This window comes from Glycine soja, chromosome 8 (assembly GCF_004193775.1).
Source record: "Glycine soja cultivar W05 chromosome 8, ASM419377v2, whole genome shotgun sequence".
Classification (NCBI taxonomy): Eukaryota; Viridiplantae; Streptophyta; class Magnoliopsida; order Fabales; family Fabaceae; genus Glycine; species Glycine soja.
Window position 1 is genome coordinate 18,315,937 of NC_041009.1, and position 17,928 is coordinate 18,333,864.

A 17,928-nucleotide genomic window follows, 5' to 3' on the forward strand; every position below is an offset into this window, starting at 1 on the left:
ATGTTGATAAAAATTAAATTTAGCTGGAACGAGTAATTTCGTGGGTGACAATTGTGCGAGAAATTTTGTTAGGAATGATGGATATGTGAAAGGTAATCTGCAAAACTTGGCCACAAGAAAGAGCATAAGGGTCCGCGAACGTGCATTTAAGGGGTTATGCTCATTGAGGAAGAGCATGATGTTGGTATGATTCTCTCTCTTCTGAATCCATTTTCTTTCCGAGCTCATCTTCATTCTCTGACCCCTTCTGTTAATTCTGATTATTCATCTTCTCTCTGAACCAGGTTGACTCGAGTGAGTTATCAGTGACGTTGCTTCAGAATTCTAGTTTTCCATATTTTTATTTCTGTCTCAGTATCTTAAAAATCCAAACAAACAATTGTTACATTGTACTGTTCCTTAATTCATATAATACATATTATATCGTTTCATTGGTGCTTTCATTGTCATCAATGGCGGACAACAACAATGATCGTACAAGGCTTCAACATATGCAGACTTAGATCAATGCCTTAAATTCGTGGATGGAAGAGCAACGCAAGTGCGACATAGAAAATCGGGATCGTTTTGAGAAGCTGCAGAAATCTATGGATATGTTACTTCAACACCGATCTTTGTCCATTGGTGGTTCAAACTCAAGCAGTTCTTCTTCGGGTGGTCTTCCGGTAACTCCAATTTCTTCATCTGCACCTGTTAAAGACATTTCTCTGGGATTTCCCTATTTTGATGGCCATACACCTGTTTTGGAATGGATTTTCAAAGTTGAAAAGTTCTTCAATTATCATCATACTCCTGACTCTGATAGAGTGGAGATTGCTGCGATTCATTTTGAGAAAGATGTCATACTGTGGTTTCAAATGCTTTAGCGCATGGAGTCGGTGAATTCCTGGTCTGATCTAACTCGTACTTTGGAGTCTTAGTTTGGACCGTCTCCTTTTGATTGTCCTATGGGTGAATTGTTCAAACTTCACTGGTACAATTTTTTACTACAATTTGAAATTCATGGCTCTAGCAAATAGATCTGAAGGGTTGTCTAATGAAGTTGTTTTAAATTGTTTTTTGAATGGGTTGAATGCTGATATTCGTAGAGATGTGATTGCTCGGAGGCCTACAACATTAATTTGAGCTGTGTCCTTAGCCAAATTATTTGAGGAAAAGTATCAACCAGTAAACTCTAATTGGACCCACAATTATTCTCATAGATATTCCCCTATTTTTGCTCACACTGCTAATTTCAATTTTGGCCTTTCTAATGCTGCTAAAAATACTATCAAAACATCTTTGCCCCTATTGTTGCCTACTCCTAATACTCATCCTCTTAGAAATAATTCTGTTAAGAAAATTTCTCATGTTGAGATGCAATTAAGGCGTGAAAAAGGGTGTGCTACTTTTATGATGATAAGTTCACATTTAATCATAAGTGCCCCAACAGGCAGATGTTAATGTTACAACTTGAGGATGATGAAGGTGAAGCTGAGATGAGTTTTGATGTTGTGTCTGGAGATAATAATAGTACTGCTGAAACTGTGATTGATAACCTTCACCATCTTTCCTTGAATGCATTGAAAGGAGGTCTTGGTGTTGGCACTATTAGATTTGTAGCTCATATCAATACCTTACCTGTTAAGGTACTTGTTGATGGTGGTAGTTTAGACAATTTTATCCAGCCAAGAGTGGCCAAATTTTTGAAACTACCTATAGAACCAGCACCCTTGTTTAAAGTTATGGTTGGTAATGGTAATTACATGACTACTATAGGCATGATTAGAGAACTTAGCATTTAAGCTCAAGGCAACAGGTTTCAATTACCTGTATTCTTGCGACCAATTTCTGGTGCTCATTTACATCATATTAGGAGAATGATTTCTACTGATTCTATTGTTTAAGTCTTCAGTATGCAACTTATTGAACCTTCCAATTTTCAGTTTCCTTTATCCGAATTACTTGCTGATGTAGAGCCGGAGTTGGCACTTCTCTTGCATACATATGAATCTGTTTTTGAGACTCCCACATCCTTACCACCTCCCAGGTCTCATGATCATGCTATACCCTTGTTGGAGGGATCAAAACCAGTTAAAGTTAAGCCTTACCGCTATTTACATAGTCAAAATGATGAAATTGAGAAATTGGTGCAAGGAATGCTTGAGGAAGGCATCATCCAGCCGAGTAAGAGCCTATTTTCTTCTCCAATTATTTTTCTCAAGAAGAGGGATGGTTCTTGGAGAGTGTGCACTGACTATAGAGCATTGAATGCTATTACGATTAAAGATACATTTCCTATTCCAATAGTTGATGAATTGAGTGATGAGCTGTTTGGAGCTGAATTTTTCTCCAAGTTGGACTTATGGTCTGGTTATCACCAGATTTTGTTAAAAACTGAAGATAAGTATAAAATAGCTTTCAGGACTCACCATGGACATTATGAATCGCTAGTTATGCCATTTGGGCTCACTAATGCCCCTGCTACATTCCAAAGTCTTATGAATGACATATTTATCGGAGTCTTGAGGAAGTTTGTATTGGTTTTTTTATGACATTCTGGTATATAGTCCTACATGGAATGATCACCTCTCTCATTTGAAATTTGAGCTAAAAACCTTACAACAACATCAGCTTTATGCTAGACTTTCTAAGTGCTCTTTTGGTGTTAGACAAATTGATTACTTGTGCCATGTTTTGTCAGGTGCAAGAGTGACTATGGAAACCACTAAGCTGGAAGCTATTACTAATTGGCCACAACCAACTACTATAAAACAACTAAGAGGAATTCAAGGAATCACTGGTTATTATAGAAGATTTGTCAAAAATTATGCTTCTATTGTTGGGCCATTCATTGATTTATTGAAGAAGAATTCCTTTCAGTGGTCTGATTTTGCTTCTCAAGCATTTGTGCAGCTCAAGAAAGCTATGACTTCAGCTTTAGTGTTAGCAATTCCTAATTTTAGAGAACCATTTGTACTTGAGACTGATGCTTCTGGTTCAGGTATTGGAGCAGTACTGAGTCAATCTCAACATCCTATTGCTTATTTCTCTAAGAAGTTGTCCCCTAGAATGCAGAAGCAATCTACTTATACTAGGGAATTCTATGCTATCACTGAAGCCATGGCCAAATTCAGACATTATTTGTTAGACCATAAGTTCATTATTAGAACTGATCAGAAAAGCCTTAAGAAGTTGTTGGAGCAAACATTGTAGACTCCGGAACAACAACAATGGTTACCAAAATTCCTTGGTTATGATTTCACCATACAATATAAACCAGGTAGGGAAAATATCCCTGCTGATGCATTGTCTAGAAGCTTGTTTATAGCTTGGTTAGAGCCTACTAATCATTGGTTAGCCAAAGTTGCAACAGTTACTAAGGAGGATAAGTTACTAAGTGAGCTGATCAGTCGCTATGCTCATGGGGGAACCATTGATCCTAAGTATGATGTAAATGATGAATTAATATTTAGAAAAGGGAAATTGATGATTCCTGAAGATTCAGCTTTGAGAAACTAGATTTTACAAGAGTTTCATGACACTAAAATGGGAAGGGGGGGGGGGGCATGCTGGAAGGACTAAGACCATTGCTAGAATTTGCAGTCAATTTTATTGGCCTAAAATGCAAGAAGATATTAAGTCATATATCAGATGTTGCAGTATCTATCAACAAGCTAAGGTGGATCAAGTAGTACCTCCTGCAGGATTGCTGTAGCCAATTCCCATTCCACAACAAATCTGGGAGGACATTACTATGGACTTCATCACTAATTTACCATCTTCTCATGGCTATTTTACTATCATGGTCATAGTTGACAAGCTTTCTAAATTTGGCCATTTATTGCTTTAAAAGCTGAGTTTAATAGCAAGTTGGTGGTAGCTGCATTTATCAATAATGTGGCAAAGATACATGGATTTCCTAAGTCTATTGTGTCTAATCGTGATAGAGTCTTCATCAATTCTTTTTGGCAGTAGTTGTTTAAAGCTCAAGGAACCACTTTAGCTATAAGTTCATCTTACCATCCTCAAAGTGATGGCCAAACGGAGATCCTTAATAAGACTCTTGAAATGTACTTAAGGTGCTTTGTGTTTGATAATCCTAAGTTGTGGTACCCTATGCTAGCTTGGGCACAATATTGGTACAACTCTTCTTATCATCACAATTTGGGTATGAGTCCATTTAAAGCTGTATTTGGCAGAGAACCGCCTGTAGTTGTTCCTTATCAAGTCCATCTTAAGGATCCTGTATCTCTCCAGGAACCTCTTGTTAATAGAAACAAACTTTTATAGAAGCTTAAGGGGAACTTGGCTAGAGCACAAAATTACATGAAAATGCAAGCAGACAAGAAGAGACGAGACTTTCAGTTGGAGGTGGGAGATTTGGCTTTGGTGAAATTACAACCATATAGGCAACACTCTATTGCTCTTAGAAAGAATCAGAAGTTGAGAATGTGTTTTTTTGGACCCTTTGAAGTGGTGGAACATGTGAGACAAGTTGCTTATAAGTTGAAATTACTTGAGGCTGCACGCATACATCTAGTTTTTCACATTTCATTACTTAAGAAGTTTCAAGGAAGTCAATCACAGCAGAACTTACCAATGCCACTTACAACAATAGAATTTGGCCCAATCATTCAACCTGAACATGTTTTGGATACAAGAATTATTAAGAGGAATGATATTGAAATTCAACAGGTATTAATTAAGTGAGAGTCATTTGATGCTAGTGAGGCTTCGTGGGAGGATTTGACAGCTATTAAACAATCATATCCTCGATTCAACCTTAAGGACAAGGTTGATTTCAAAGGGAAGGGTATTATAACGAGTAATTCCGTGGGTGACAATTGTGTGCAAAATTCTGTTAGGAATGATGGACACATGGAAGACAATTCGCAAAACTTGACCATGAGAAGGAGCACAAGGGCCTGCGGGGAGAATGTGCATTGAAGGGGTTATGCTCATTGAGGAAGGACATGCTATTGGTATGATTCTCTCTCTTTTGAACTCATCTTCTTTCTGAGCTCATCTTCATTCTCTAACCCCTTCTGATAATTCTGATTATTCATCTTCTCTCTAAACCAGGTTGACTAAAGTGAGCTATCAGTGACGTTGTTTCAAAATTCCAGTTTTCCATATTTTTATTTCTGTCTCAATATCATAAAAGTCCAAACAAACAATTGCTACATTGTACTGTTCCTTAGTTCATATAATGCATATTATATCATTTCACTGTTTCATTAGCATCCTTAATCCTTAATTTTAAACCGTCTAATAATAATATCGATCATACATTTTATATTTAAACATATGTATATATCACAGTTAAAAGAATTAATTCAATGTTAACACCAAATGAGCACTCAAAGCTGTATTGAGATTCAACATAGCTTTGTGATCTTCATAAAGTTGTATATTAATGTATTATGCAAAAGAGGCATTAAATCTGTTACTGATTACTTGTATCTATCTATCTATGTGTGATACGTATCTAATAAGTGCGTGAGAATAGTTGATTTTATCCATACAGGTATTGGTTAACTCGACCGAAACAATTTGATAACATATAAACGTTGTGATGGAATGGAAAGAAACAATGAATGAACATAGGAAACTTCTCCTCATTCTTTAACCTTTTTCTTCGATGAGAATCTTCCCAAATCAATATCAAAATCTGGAAACTTACAAGCTAGGTACCTAACTCGTTAGTAAATGTGACTATTCCAACGAGCTAGCCAGCTGGCTGCCATGGCAAAACAACTTTAATTTCCGAATAATTATTTTTCCTTACCCGGCATTGTGTTTTACCATTCCTTCTTATAGAGTACAAGTTATCCGCATAACCTTCTTATTAGCCTAAAGGGGATTACCATTCTGGACAAGCAATATGTCTTTCCAAGCTTCATAAAACATCCAGGTGATACCAGAGGATGGCATGACCTTCAAACAGCTTGCACCCCATCCTCTGTAGAGACCCTTCAGACCTTCTTCTCTAATAACTTCTGAAAGTGCCGCTGCCATGTTTGGCGGGCACTTACCTTGCAAAGCACCCACCATCAGGCGCTTCCTTGCTACCTCCAAGGGGAAGCTAATTGTACTGGCAGTAAAACCTGCGCGAGCATAAAGAAGTCAGATAGCACAAATCATTTATATTACCAAGTATAAAATGTGATTAAAAAGTGACACGCTGCTGGGAAAACCATGTCCGCCCATCAAATAGTGAATGGCTATTTTTCCAAAAAATATTTCATGCTATCATTTGCTTCATGCAGCATGGGTGTGTGACTGTGAAACAGGGCAACACCAAGGACAACAAGAAAGGAGAAACATAAATAATTAAGTCTTTCAACAAGTACTAGAGAATCTCTAACCTGCAAGAGCTCCAATCAAAAGCATCTCTGGACGGCTTAGAGATTTCTTACTTTTGGTCCGGCAGTAAGATTCCTTTATTGTATCATACATGAAATAAAAACATGTACTGTATGGAAGCATGCCAACCAGAGTTGGTGAGATACCAGCATAAAAAGCGCCAACACCTCCGTCTTTATAAATATTTCTAATCGCAATGCCTAAACTAGGGTAAGTTTCAGGACTTACAGTTAACCGGTCCTGTTTTATAAAATCAGAAGACAATTACAATTTTAAACAAGAGTAAGAGACAAGAAAAAAAGCTTCAGTATTTCCAAGACATGGTAAAGAGTACAACAGCATAAATCATTTAGAATGCAGCATCAATCCTAGGACAAAAAATTCAATATATTTCCATTAAGATACCTTCAAAACTTCAAGGGGATGGCATACAAGAGTGCTAGCAATTCCAGCAGCTGCACCGGCGATGGCAACTGGTGAAATCCAAGATAAAGATAAGTTGAAATTGATGGGACCTATATGCAACTTGGGGTATTCATTGCTTTCCCATTTCTCATGCAGGGATGTCATAGCCCGTTTGACACACTCAAATGTGCCTAGCTCAATGGCCTGTGTTGGAACTATACGAAGCATATTGATCATGTTTCCAGCCCACAGTCCTTGCCATCCCTGCTGCTCTATAACCTCTATGAAACTACCAGCAATATTTTTTGACCCAACACCAACTACCATTCTTGTCCTGCACAGTTCACAGATTATGATTTTTGAATGTATCCACACACACACACACACACACACTAGCTAGCAAGCAAGCAAATTGATGCATTTGAAAAAAGGTGAACCTACCTGATGGTCTCAAGAGGAGCAAGTATAGCCTTTGTCATTGCCCCTGAAAGGGCCCCGCTAATAAACTCCCGAACCTCTCTAGAGCCAAGAAAATTCTGAAATTGGGAACATACAAAGAGGGTATAAATAACATTTGAACAGAAGGAACATAAGCAATAACTAAGCATAAATGAAAAGATGAAGAAAGCGGTGGCTAACTGTAATTGGGGGAAATTGAAAATCAAAGGTAGAGTTGTTATGATGATCAATCTCCATCTCTTTGATGATGCTGTAGACGTCTCCAAACACCCCGTGTCCATACTTGTTCTTCTGCGGTTGGGATTCCAATGCCATGTTACCTTCCTAAACAGATACAAAGGTCAAGCAAAGATATTTAGCCAATTCTATAGAAAGATATTAGTATAAACAAAATGACAAAAAAGTACTGATTGAAATTGAATTGACATGCCTGAGGCTGAGGCTTAGAGTTGCAGAGTGAGAGTGAAGAAGGGGTTTTGGTTTTGGAGTTGGAAGACGACATTTTGTTTTTTATTTGGGGCCGAGTGGGTTCTGTAAAATTGTTTTTCACTTCTCTACTCTGCTCTTTATTATTGTTGCTTCGAAGATCACAATATGTTTATTAGGGTTCCTTTCAAGTTTCAACCTTGTCCACTCCTGAAACGGAAGAGAAGAGATTAGTAAAGTTAAGTTATTATTTTAACTTTGAATTTCTTTGAGATTCACTTCAAGCCGGCTTATTGCTCTTCTCTTCTTTTTGGACTCATTTTTTCTCTCTCCTTTCCCCCACAGATAAAGTTCCATTCTTAAAGATATTTTCCCTCACCAAAATGTCCCTATCCATTCATTCACCAAATTGCAAATAAACTATTCAAATGGAATCATTTTAATACATTTTATTAATGTAAGGTCATTTTTCCATGAAATTTGAAGTCACTAAGTATGTGACGTTTTCTTTTCTTTTCTTTTTCTTTTATAAAAAATACTTAAATTACACCCCAATTGTTATTGTAAACCCTTTTGCTATCTGTCTCTAATTTATACGGATAATAAAAAAATACGTCTTACGTGACATGAGACAAGATATTTTTTTAAAAAAAATGTCACTAAATAATATTAAAGCATGTGGTGACTTCTTTAAAAGTTAGAAAATTAAATTCAAATAATCAAAATAAATATATTTAAATAAAATATCAATTCAAACAAATCAATAAATAAAAATAACTTTGTATTAAATATTAATTTCACAAACATATTAGTTATATATTATATTAATTATATAAAATGTTATATAAGTATTAATTACAAAATAAATTAATAAACTTTTAAAAAACTTTTGTAAAATATTAATGAGACAATATACGCATTAGTTTTATATTATCATTCAATCATAAATAGTCATATATGATAAATTTATTGATTTTTATAATAATGATTTTTTATTAATTGATGACTCGGAAAATCATAGTTTATGACTATTAAATCTAATATTAATTATATAAACATTTTAATTATATGAAATATTAATTATATACTAAATTAATATATAAAAATATTAATTATACAATACATTAATTATAATACAATGAATAAAAAATATAAATACAAAGTTCAAAATAAAAATAAATAAAGTCAAAGTCATGTTTGTGGTTTTTATATTTCATTGTTAGGGACCAATTTCAATATTAAGAATTGAAGTTAGTAACCGTTTTCAATACAAGAATGAATTCTGGATGTCATTTGCCTCCTTCGACAAAATTTGAGTGGTATAGAATGTTATATTAAAGGCTTGTAAAAATCTGACGATGTTTCGACCTTAGATTAAAGGGAGAGGATGCTTTAAGAATAGTCTTTCATTTCGATTTTTAAATAATGTAAGACTTTTTTAGTACATCTTAGCAAATGATATGGATAATTGCACTAACAATATTTTAATTACTTTTTTATTCATCAGAAAGAGAAAATTTTGGTAAGCTTGTGTTCAAAAGAATGTTATTTGAATAAATGATGTATCAAATGGAAAAGAAAAGTTTCCCATTAGATAGTGACATTAATGATTTGTGTTCAAATATGTTAATAACAATTTATATAAATAATTTTTATATAATTGTATATAAAATTATATATTATGATTATACATTTTATCATGCATTTTTTTTATGAATGCAACAATAATAAATTTATTTATTTATGGTTACATATTTTATTATTTGCATAAATATATTTATTTTATAATTTATTTATCATATCATATATGTTTTCTTATGTAGATTTTTTTATTATATAGTGCATAAATTTATTTATTATATTATTTATTTTATATTTAATATGATTATATAATTAATATTTTATATAATTATTTATTTATTGGTGAGATTGGTCATGAGTACCTTCCAACGCTTCCCCTGCACACTCGATCAACTTACTTTTCATCATTTTAGAATTTAGAATATAGTCGGTGAACTATACACAAATACAATAAAATTTAAAAATATAATAATTATTTCTCTAAAAAAATTATAGTAATTATAAATTACATGTATTGATACAATATAGTGATATATTAGGATATATTCTATCATATTTTTTTTTTCGCATGCTCCTCTGCACCGTTTAACTCATTCTCGAAGAAGTTCGGCTTACTTCGTCTTAAAAGAAAAAAAAAAAAAAACTCTTGAATTTTTTACGATTTGACCCTAATGGTCTTCCATCTTGATCAAATAGAATTTTTGTCTTTAAGAGCAAATTTGTCCTCACCATTACCACGGTTGAGGATCAACTTCTTCAAGTATGTATCACGTATACTTTTCTTGCAAGTAAATTGAGTGTTTGATCCAAATTTAGAGGGTTAAAGATTTTTCAATTAGTAACGTTACCAATTTTGGAAGGGTTTGCCAGTGGAGCATTAGCAAGCAATGCAATGGACATTGAGGAAACAAACCTAAACTATTATGGAAAGACAATCACAAAGGAAAGTAGAAAATATATCAAACAAGTACTAACAAAATGTCAAAAACTGCAATTCAGAAGATAACTAAGCCAACAAAGATTTTATAATTTTCAGGATGCTACATTCATTCATGTGACTTAAATGTATCTATAAGATGTGACACAATAAGTAATTTTGACCCTTTAATCATATAATAGAAGTTTAATTCTTGATTATCTAAATAGAGCAACACATATGAGAGAGAAATTTCTCCTTAATAAGTTACTTACTCTAGAAATTAATCTCATGACTTTTAGTTATAAAGATGTTTTGTTTTCAATTTTTTTTAATAAATACATATTTTATGTGTGTAAATACATGGAACACATTACTAAGAAAATGACTAATATTGTAGTAATATTAGTCACTTGACATAATCTACATTTATTTGTTTTGAGTGTTTGTTCATAATCACTTAGCTTCAGTGTCTTAAAATCAATTTTAAAAAAAAAACTTTATACATTAATTGTATTAATATATAAATATATTGATTTGTGTTATTAACCGAGGTTGAATGATAACAATAATTGAGAACAACAAACAACACAAGTACAAGAACAACAATGATGACAATATTGTTTAACAATTTGAGGGTTTTCGGTAAAAAAAAATACGAGGGATTCTAGACATATTGATAGGTATAAGAAAAGATTCTAAATTGGTTAACGACCAATTTAAAAAATCTAGCAATTTTTTTTCAAAGAAAACATTAATACTGTAATTTAGTTGCTAAAAGTTGATATAAAATTCTTTCTTAATATTACAAAAATGTCATTACTTTACATACTTTACATATTACGTTGATTGTTTAGGAATCAATGTAAATTATTGATGTAATTTTTTTTAGTATTAGTAAATTTGCACAATTAAGAAATTAGTTAGGATAGAATAAGAGTTTAATTAATTATTTGATTATAAATTTTAAAGTAGTTATATAAACTTTTCTTGATTATTATTGTTGTTGAAATAGAATTGAGAAGTAGCAGTGTGTTTTAAGGAATGACGCGCGTATTAATATAATTTTTGTGATAAGATTACAAGTTTCATGCATGCTAAAATGTAGATTGAGAATTAAGATTAGAAGTTTCTTAAATAAGATATAGGTTTAAATTTTGTTAACGAAAAAAAGTTAATTGAGAAAGAAAATTTTACTAAAAGTGATTAATCAGATTTTTTTAAAAATTATTATTATCAAAGTTACTTTATACCATTAACAAGATTATCCTCTAAAAAAAACTTAGTAATTCACCACTAAAATTTTAATTGTTATCCAGCTTAAATTGCTAACGTGGGAGCAAGGATGTCAAAAGGATCGATCTTCCCAACACAACCAGGCAATTATAAAATTGTTTTATTTGAGTTGGGTAAAGTCCGCTTGAAGTTTTGGGTAAAAATTTCAATTCAACCTAACCCATAGTTGTTATGAATTAAGTTTAAATGACCTACCATTTTTTTTTATAAAAAAGTATAAAAAAAACTCATAAATTGACTTATCAAATAAATAAATATATGTTCCTAAAAAAAATCTTAACATATATAATGTCACCGTCATAAAAGTATTATCTTATGAAATTATATCAGTACAAATTCTGTTTAAAAAGCTATCATGCGTTAAATAAATATAGGATAGAATAACAGAATAGCATGAAATCTATAATACTTTATAAAATATTGTTCCAATAAAACAATATTTAATTAAATATTCTATAAAATTCTAACAAAAAAAAAAAACAGCCCGCTGATTAATCCAACCTTAAGACATCCCTTGACTCATTAAATCTACAAGTTATGCCAATTGAATGATTAAATGAGTCGAATCCCCAAAATTAATCCACTTTGACATGCTGCTTAAAAGCCGAGGCCCTTTGGTGGAAGCTGATGATGATGTTGATTTGTTGTTCGTGATTCAAATCTATCATTTTTTATATTTATTTAGTGATTTTTTTTAAATATAGTGATAATTTTTTACTATTACTATACTAATTTAACTATTTTAAATTTTAAAACACTAATAGATACTAACAAAAAATAAAAAATTGACCAAAACCATATATTTAAAAACATACAAAATCAGAGTAAATTTTTTAAATATAATATATTAAAGTGAAATAACGTGAAATATAATAGACTAAAAATGACATTAAATCTTTTTAAATTTTAAAAGTTAATAAAATACTAATATTTTTAACAAAAAATAATAATTAAAATGATACATTTTAAAAAGCTTAAAGGATGAAGATGAAATTTTTAAAACTTAATATATCAAAGTAAAATAAATATGAAAGATAATGAACCCAAGTTAAGAAAATCCTTAATGATACACCTCAAGATAACTTTAACTACTCTCTTTATTTATAAATAAATAAATTTTTATAATTTTTTCCTTTGACATCTTAGAGTCATGTTTAATTTTTAAATTTTGTAATCGGCTAATTTCATTTTGAACTTCCCTCTTTTTTATTTTAAAGTTTTGGCCTTTAGGGTAGTCAATAAAACCTTTTTAGCATAAAATTCATATTGATTTAAAATTCCCCTTAGAAAATATTCATAGTAATATATTTTTAATAGTTTTTTTTAAATTTAATTATTATTAATTAAAATTTATTGTGGGTTATAAAATTAAGTGATTTCTATTCATTATTTATGACCTGTTTGTTTGTGTTATTTTTTTTAAAAGAGATTTTTGTATAATAGAAGAAAATTTGTATTTAATTATAATCATAATACACATTTTTAAAATAAAAAGTATTTTTTAATTTATTAAGAAATGACAGTCTGCAAGTAAATTTTTGTTGTTACAAAATTCTAGTAAAACAACCTTAAAAACACTTCTAAAATAACATGCTTGTTTAAAAAATAAACATTTTTTGTACGTATTAATTCTTAAAAAAGGTAGAAGATTGCTTTTTCTATTATTCTGATATTTGAAAGAAATAAAAAACTGACCCAAACATCTTACACTTTTTTTTAATTTATCTTTTTTCCGTAAAAAGTAATCCATTTAAGAAATAATTCTAAATAACTTCACTGTTAATTAGTTATAGGGGTGTTTGTGGTGTGATATGATTCAATTTTTGGACAAAGTCATCTAAAGCATACATAAAAATAAAAGGTGTTTTAGTTTGAATTTCAAACAAAATTAAGCTAGTCTTTTATCATGTTGTTTGAATTGATTTAATGTGTTTTGTTTTTCTTTTTAAATTTGTTTATATGGTTTTAAAAAGAAAATAGTTTGACAACTAACGTCATATATAATTGGTTAAAAATAAAATTATGGTCCATTAAAGTTTATCTATCACGCCAATTTGATCTTTCTACTACTATTAATTTAGGTTTCAATTTGATTTCTTATATTTAAATTTGTTTACTTTGGTCCATTAAAGTTTATCTATCACACCAAATTGGTCTTTCTATTCATTTATCACGTTAATGTCTTTGAACATATAAATAATTGACAATTTAGTTTCTAGAATAATAAAAATTTTAATTTATTTTTTAATGTATAAAATATATGATAATTATGTTCTACAGTTAAGTTTCATAAGATTATTATAAGATTATTATGTCATTAATATGTAATGTTGAAACTTCGTTCAAAGATCAATTTAACATAAAGAGTATTTATATATAAAAAAAACTTACATTACCATGCAAGAACTTATTTTGTTCAATTTCATCAACCTCTAAAAATTATTTTGTGTGTTTCATTAAATAAATTATCATTATGTTTTAGTTTTAATTCACCTCAGACCATTAATTTTTTAAACTTTTTATGTGAAAGTATTTTTTCACCTCAAAATTATTATTATCATAGACTTTTTATTTCAAATTTTTTGTTGTTTTAGAAATTTGATAATTAATATCGTCATTAATAAAACTTTTGTTATATGCACATCTTTTCTTTTAATATCTTAAATTTCAATAATAGCTTGCTTAAAGAAATCTAACTATTTAATAATTTTCTCTTATATCATAAATTAGAATATATAGTTTGAAAAGTAAAATTTTCACTTTTTTCATTCTCTTATTTATATATTATACATATTTTATCTTTATCCATGTACTTAACTTAATATTATCTATCTCTTTTCATCCTCCACTTTTATCATTATTTTTAAAATTGAATTTTAATATATTTTTAAAATTGTTAACAATTAAAAATGATCTTATACAATAATTTTAATTATTTTTTTATAAATTTTAAATATAGTTTATAGTATGTTCAAAATATTTATTCAATATAGATTTTAATTATTATATAAAATACTGTCTGTATTGGAATTTGTGATGAAATTTCCAAACAAAAACATTTTGACGGTTTGACCAAAGAAAATATTTTTAACTTTGCGCAGAAAACAAAGACTACCTACATTTCATTCTTCCACAACCAATTGGATTAAGATTTACTAAGAAATTATTACTTTCTTAATGTCTTTTAGAATATTATAATTAAAGAACTATAATGAATTTCTTTTTATTAAGATATATTAAATTATAATATTTACGAATTTTTTACATTTTCTTATGATGTATAAAATAAATATTTTTTATTTATTTATTTTAGTTCCTTAATTAATGTCTTAAAGATAGTAGTTAGTAAGAGTAATGTAAAAATTAAAAAATACAATAAATTAATTTTTTTTATTCTAATAAAATAATTTTAAAGTTTTTTTTTCATTGAATAATAAATATATGTGTAAATTAATTAAAAATTATGAGAGAGTAAGATTATATAATTGATAAAAAAATAAATAATATGACGTTGAATTTTACAAATGATAAATAAATAAAAACAAAAATTCTAAAAAAAAACCGACAATTAAAAAAACGGAGGGAGTATTAATTATATTTCCCGTCGGCAACTAATCGTCAACTGAGATTATTGATCAAGTACTAAATTATTTAATCTAGACACTTCATTTTTTTTTTTTTTTTTGTAGATTTTCCATATTGGTATAAGGTTCCCGTTCTCCCCTCATAGATGACAATTAAAAATTATTGATATATCACTGACTGACAAAAGTTGTTATCATGATATTGCTAAATTAGTAAACTTTCAGATGAGTGGTGATACTTGTTGTCTTCCATGCATAGGGTTCAAGTGTTCTTTTTAGTTTTCCAGAAAGACAATCTTAATTTGAAGAGCTTAATTAGAAAGCGCGCAGAGTCTCAAGTTTCTAATTAATGTATCAACAGTATCATGAATGATCATATGCTCCATCATTGTTTGGAACTTTGCCTATGGGTTATTTTCCACCATGTCCATGTGCATGCGTAGAAGTTATCACGTGCCTCCTGCAAGTTATATACATATATAAGCTGGCTCTTATCATATGTGAATTTAGTTCATGGTGTTTGAATTTAGCACTAGTTTCAAGAACTTTTGAACAAACAAAATATATTTTCCATTGTGCAAACAGCACAGACGATCTACCCAAAAAAAATAAAAATCACTAGACTTAAAATAAAACTTGAAAGCCATCTGAGCCCATATATTATGAAAATCAACCTGCACAAATTACAAATTAAAAAATGAAATAGATCGAGAAGATAGAAATACCTCAACTTTGCCAAAAGCAATATTCAATTGCAAGTCTTAAAAGAGAAATGTTTGTAGTATACTTTATATAAATTATATGTTGACTTCGTTAATAGAAAGTAAACTGATCAATTTATTTGGTAGATTAAAATAAAGTTTTAACTAATAATAAAAATATTTTTATTTCATTTTCTGTCTGTTCACTTTAAAAATAACATTAAAAAAATAATGCATAAATAACCTTTTAGTTCCCACAAAATATGTTTTTAATTTTAGTCTTTTAGTTGTTTTTAGTCCAATAAAATTTAAAATTATTATTTTTATCTCTGTTGCAAATAATAATATTAAAAAATGACATGATAACAACATTGCTAGTCATTAACTTATCAAATTATCGAAAAATTCAATAAAGTAGTCACATAATTTTTTAAAACAAAAAAGAAACTTAAAAGGACTAAAATCCAAAAGATTATTTAAGACCATATGTAATTAATATCATCATTTTAGTCATTTGTATTATTTTGTTTAATTTGATATTTACTACTAATTTTTTCATTTATGATAAGTGTATAAAATATTAAAAATAAGTAAAGATAAAAACATACACAAAAAATAATTAATGTTATTAATAAGTAAAGACAAGAGTATAAATGCAAAAATAACAATTACGTACGTATTTTTTTTATCATGTTATACGTACGTATAAATTGTTTACTAACTTTGTGATAACTAATTTTTATTGAAAAAATTGAGTAAATTTAGTATTGAAATGTGAGAAAGGTTACTTAAAATATTTAGCGTTAAAATGGCAAACACTTCTTCCAATAAACAAATATCGGTATCAGTACGTAATTTTATCAGGCTTAGATCTGAAGAAGCATTAAACAATCTAAGCTTACTACTTATGCGTCCTGTTCTTCAGGTTTGACCAAATAATTATAATTCATAATTAGCACTTCTGACTATAATCTCGAATCTTCCTCTCTATGCAATTCTAAATTAGTCTCGTAATTTACATTTTATTTCCTTATATTACTACTTGCATTAAACATGTGCCAATGTTCCATTCTTAGTTGTGACAGTATCAACAAGTAGATATGCGTATCGATCTTTATATGTATATGCTATATCTAGGATACTAAAAAAATTAGCAAGTTTTAGCACCATTTTTGTAAATTTATATATATATATATATACCACAAAATGAAACAATACATGTATCATCAGTTGGTGATAATTGACTATACGACCAAAATCATTAACGAGACAAAAAGTTCAATAAATTGATCAAAATTTAGTTCATGAACTAAAAATATAATTAAATTTTATTATAATAACCTTAAATTTAACTTACTAAATCAGAGAGTGTAACTAGTGTAAGTATACTAGCAGTTCCATATATATATATATATATATATATATATATATATATATGATATCATTTTCTCATTTCAACCTGCTGGTGGTTCAAGTAAGTCACATGCAAATCAGAGTACATCTTCCACGATCTTCTAAGCATCCAACAAAGCAAAGCAGCAATAATATGTTCAAGTTGGCAATAAATAATTAATCATCTACATACAGATAACTGACAAATAAATGAGTAATAACCTGACTACGAGAAAGCTGAATTACTAAACTTTTATTTTAACAGGCACAGCAAAGGCAGCTGTTTGCTTCATCTTTTCTACGCCAGATAAAAGTAAGTGAAATTAAAGTATTAAAAATTCTGTGCACAAATTAATAATTAGTTATTGATGATCTGAGAATTTTTTTTTTTTTTTTATAATTGATGGATATATTATCACGTTATTCATTGATAATTTAATCATGATAACTCTCAATTTAGGATCTCCATTCTAGTTGCCTCCAAAACTCCACGAACAAAACCTTAAAGTGTAAAATTCAGGATTTTTTCTTCTTCTAGAATCATGATTATAAAAACATAGAATCAAAAGCGTTAAATTTTTAATTAATTAAGCTAGACTCCCAGTAGACTTCGCTAGATAACTATTTATATACTTGAAATAAATCTAGAAGTTAATACATCTTTATATATATATATATATATATATATATATATATATATATATTAAAATAACATTTTTGACAATTTAATAGTATCCGTCATTCATTACCGACCTAATTACAATTCGTACACTATAGTAGCGAGAGTAGCCTAGTACATATATGTGTGATTGTGTCTATA

At 29.3% G+C, this 17,928-nt stretch overlaps 1 protein-coding gene across 1 annotated transcript; it reads right to left on the reverse strand.

Moving 5' to 3' along the window:
- Positions 1-5,512: 5,512 nt before the first annotated feature.
- Positions 5,513-7,976, reverse strand: LOC114422547 (probable mitochondrial adenine nucleotide transporter BTL1). The gene is made up of 6 exons (XM_028388959.1): positions 7,643-7,976; positions 7,393-7,536; positions 7,195-7,289; positions 6,754-7,087; positions 6,351-6,588; positions 5,513-6,089 (listed from the first exon to the last, which is right to left on the reverse strand). The coding sequence occupies exons 1-6, from the start codon at positions 7,712-7,714 to the stop codon at positions 5,836-5,838; spliced, it is 1,137 nt and encodes a 378-aa protein (XP_028244760.1). The 5' UTR covers positions 7,715-7,976; the 3' UTR covers positions 5,513-5,835.
- Positions 7,977-17,928: the final 9,952 nt, after the last annotated feature.

Excerpts from the sequence above, each read along its gene's own strand:
- LOC114422547 (XM_028388959.1), bottom strand. The coding sequence starts at position 7,714 with ATGTCGTCTTCCAACTCCAAAACCAAAACCCCTTCTTCACTCTCACTC. Across the intron at positions 7,290-7,392 it reads TTCAATTTCCCCCAATTACA|AATTTTCTTGGCTCTAGAGA; the intron begins GTTAGCCACCGC and ends TCCCAATTTCAG. Across the intron at positions 6,589-6,753 it reads ATCCCCTTGAAGTTTTGAAG|GACCGGTTAACTGTAAGTCC; the intron begins GTATCTTAATGG and ends TTTATAAAACAG.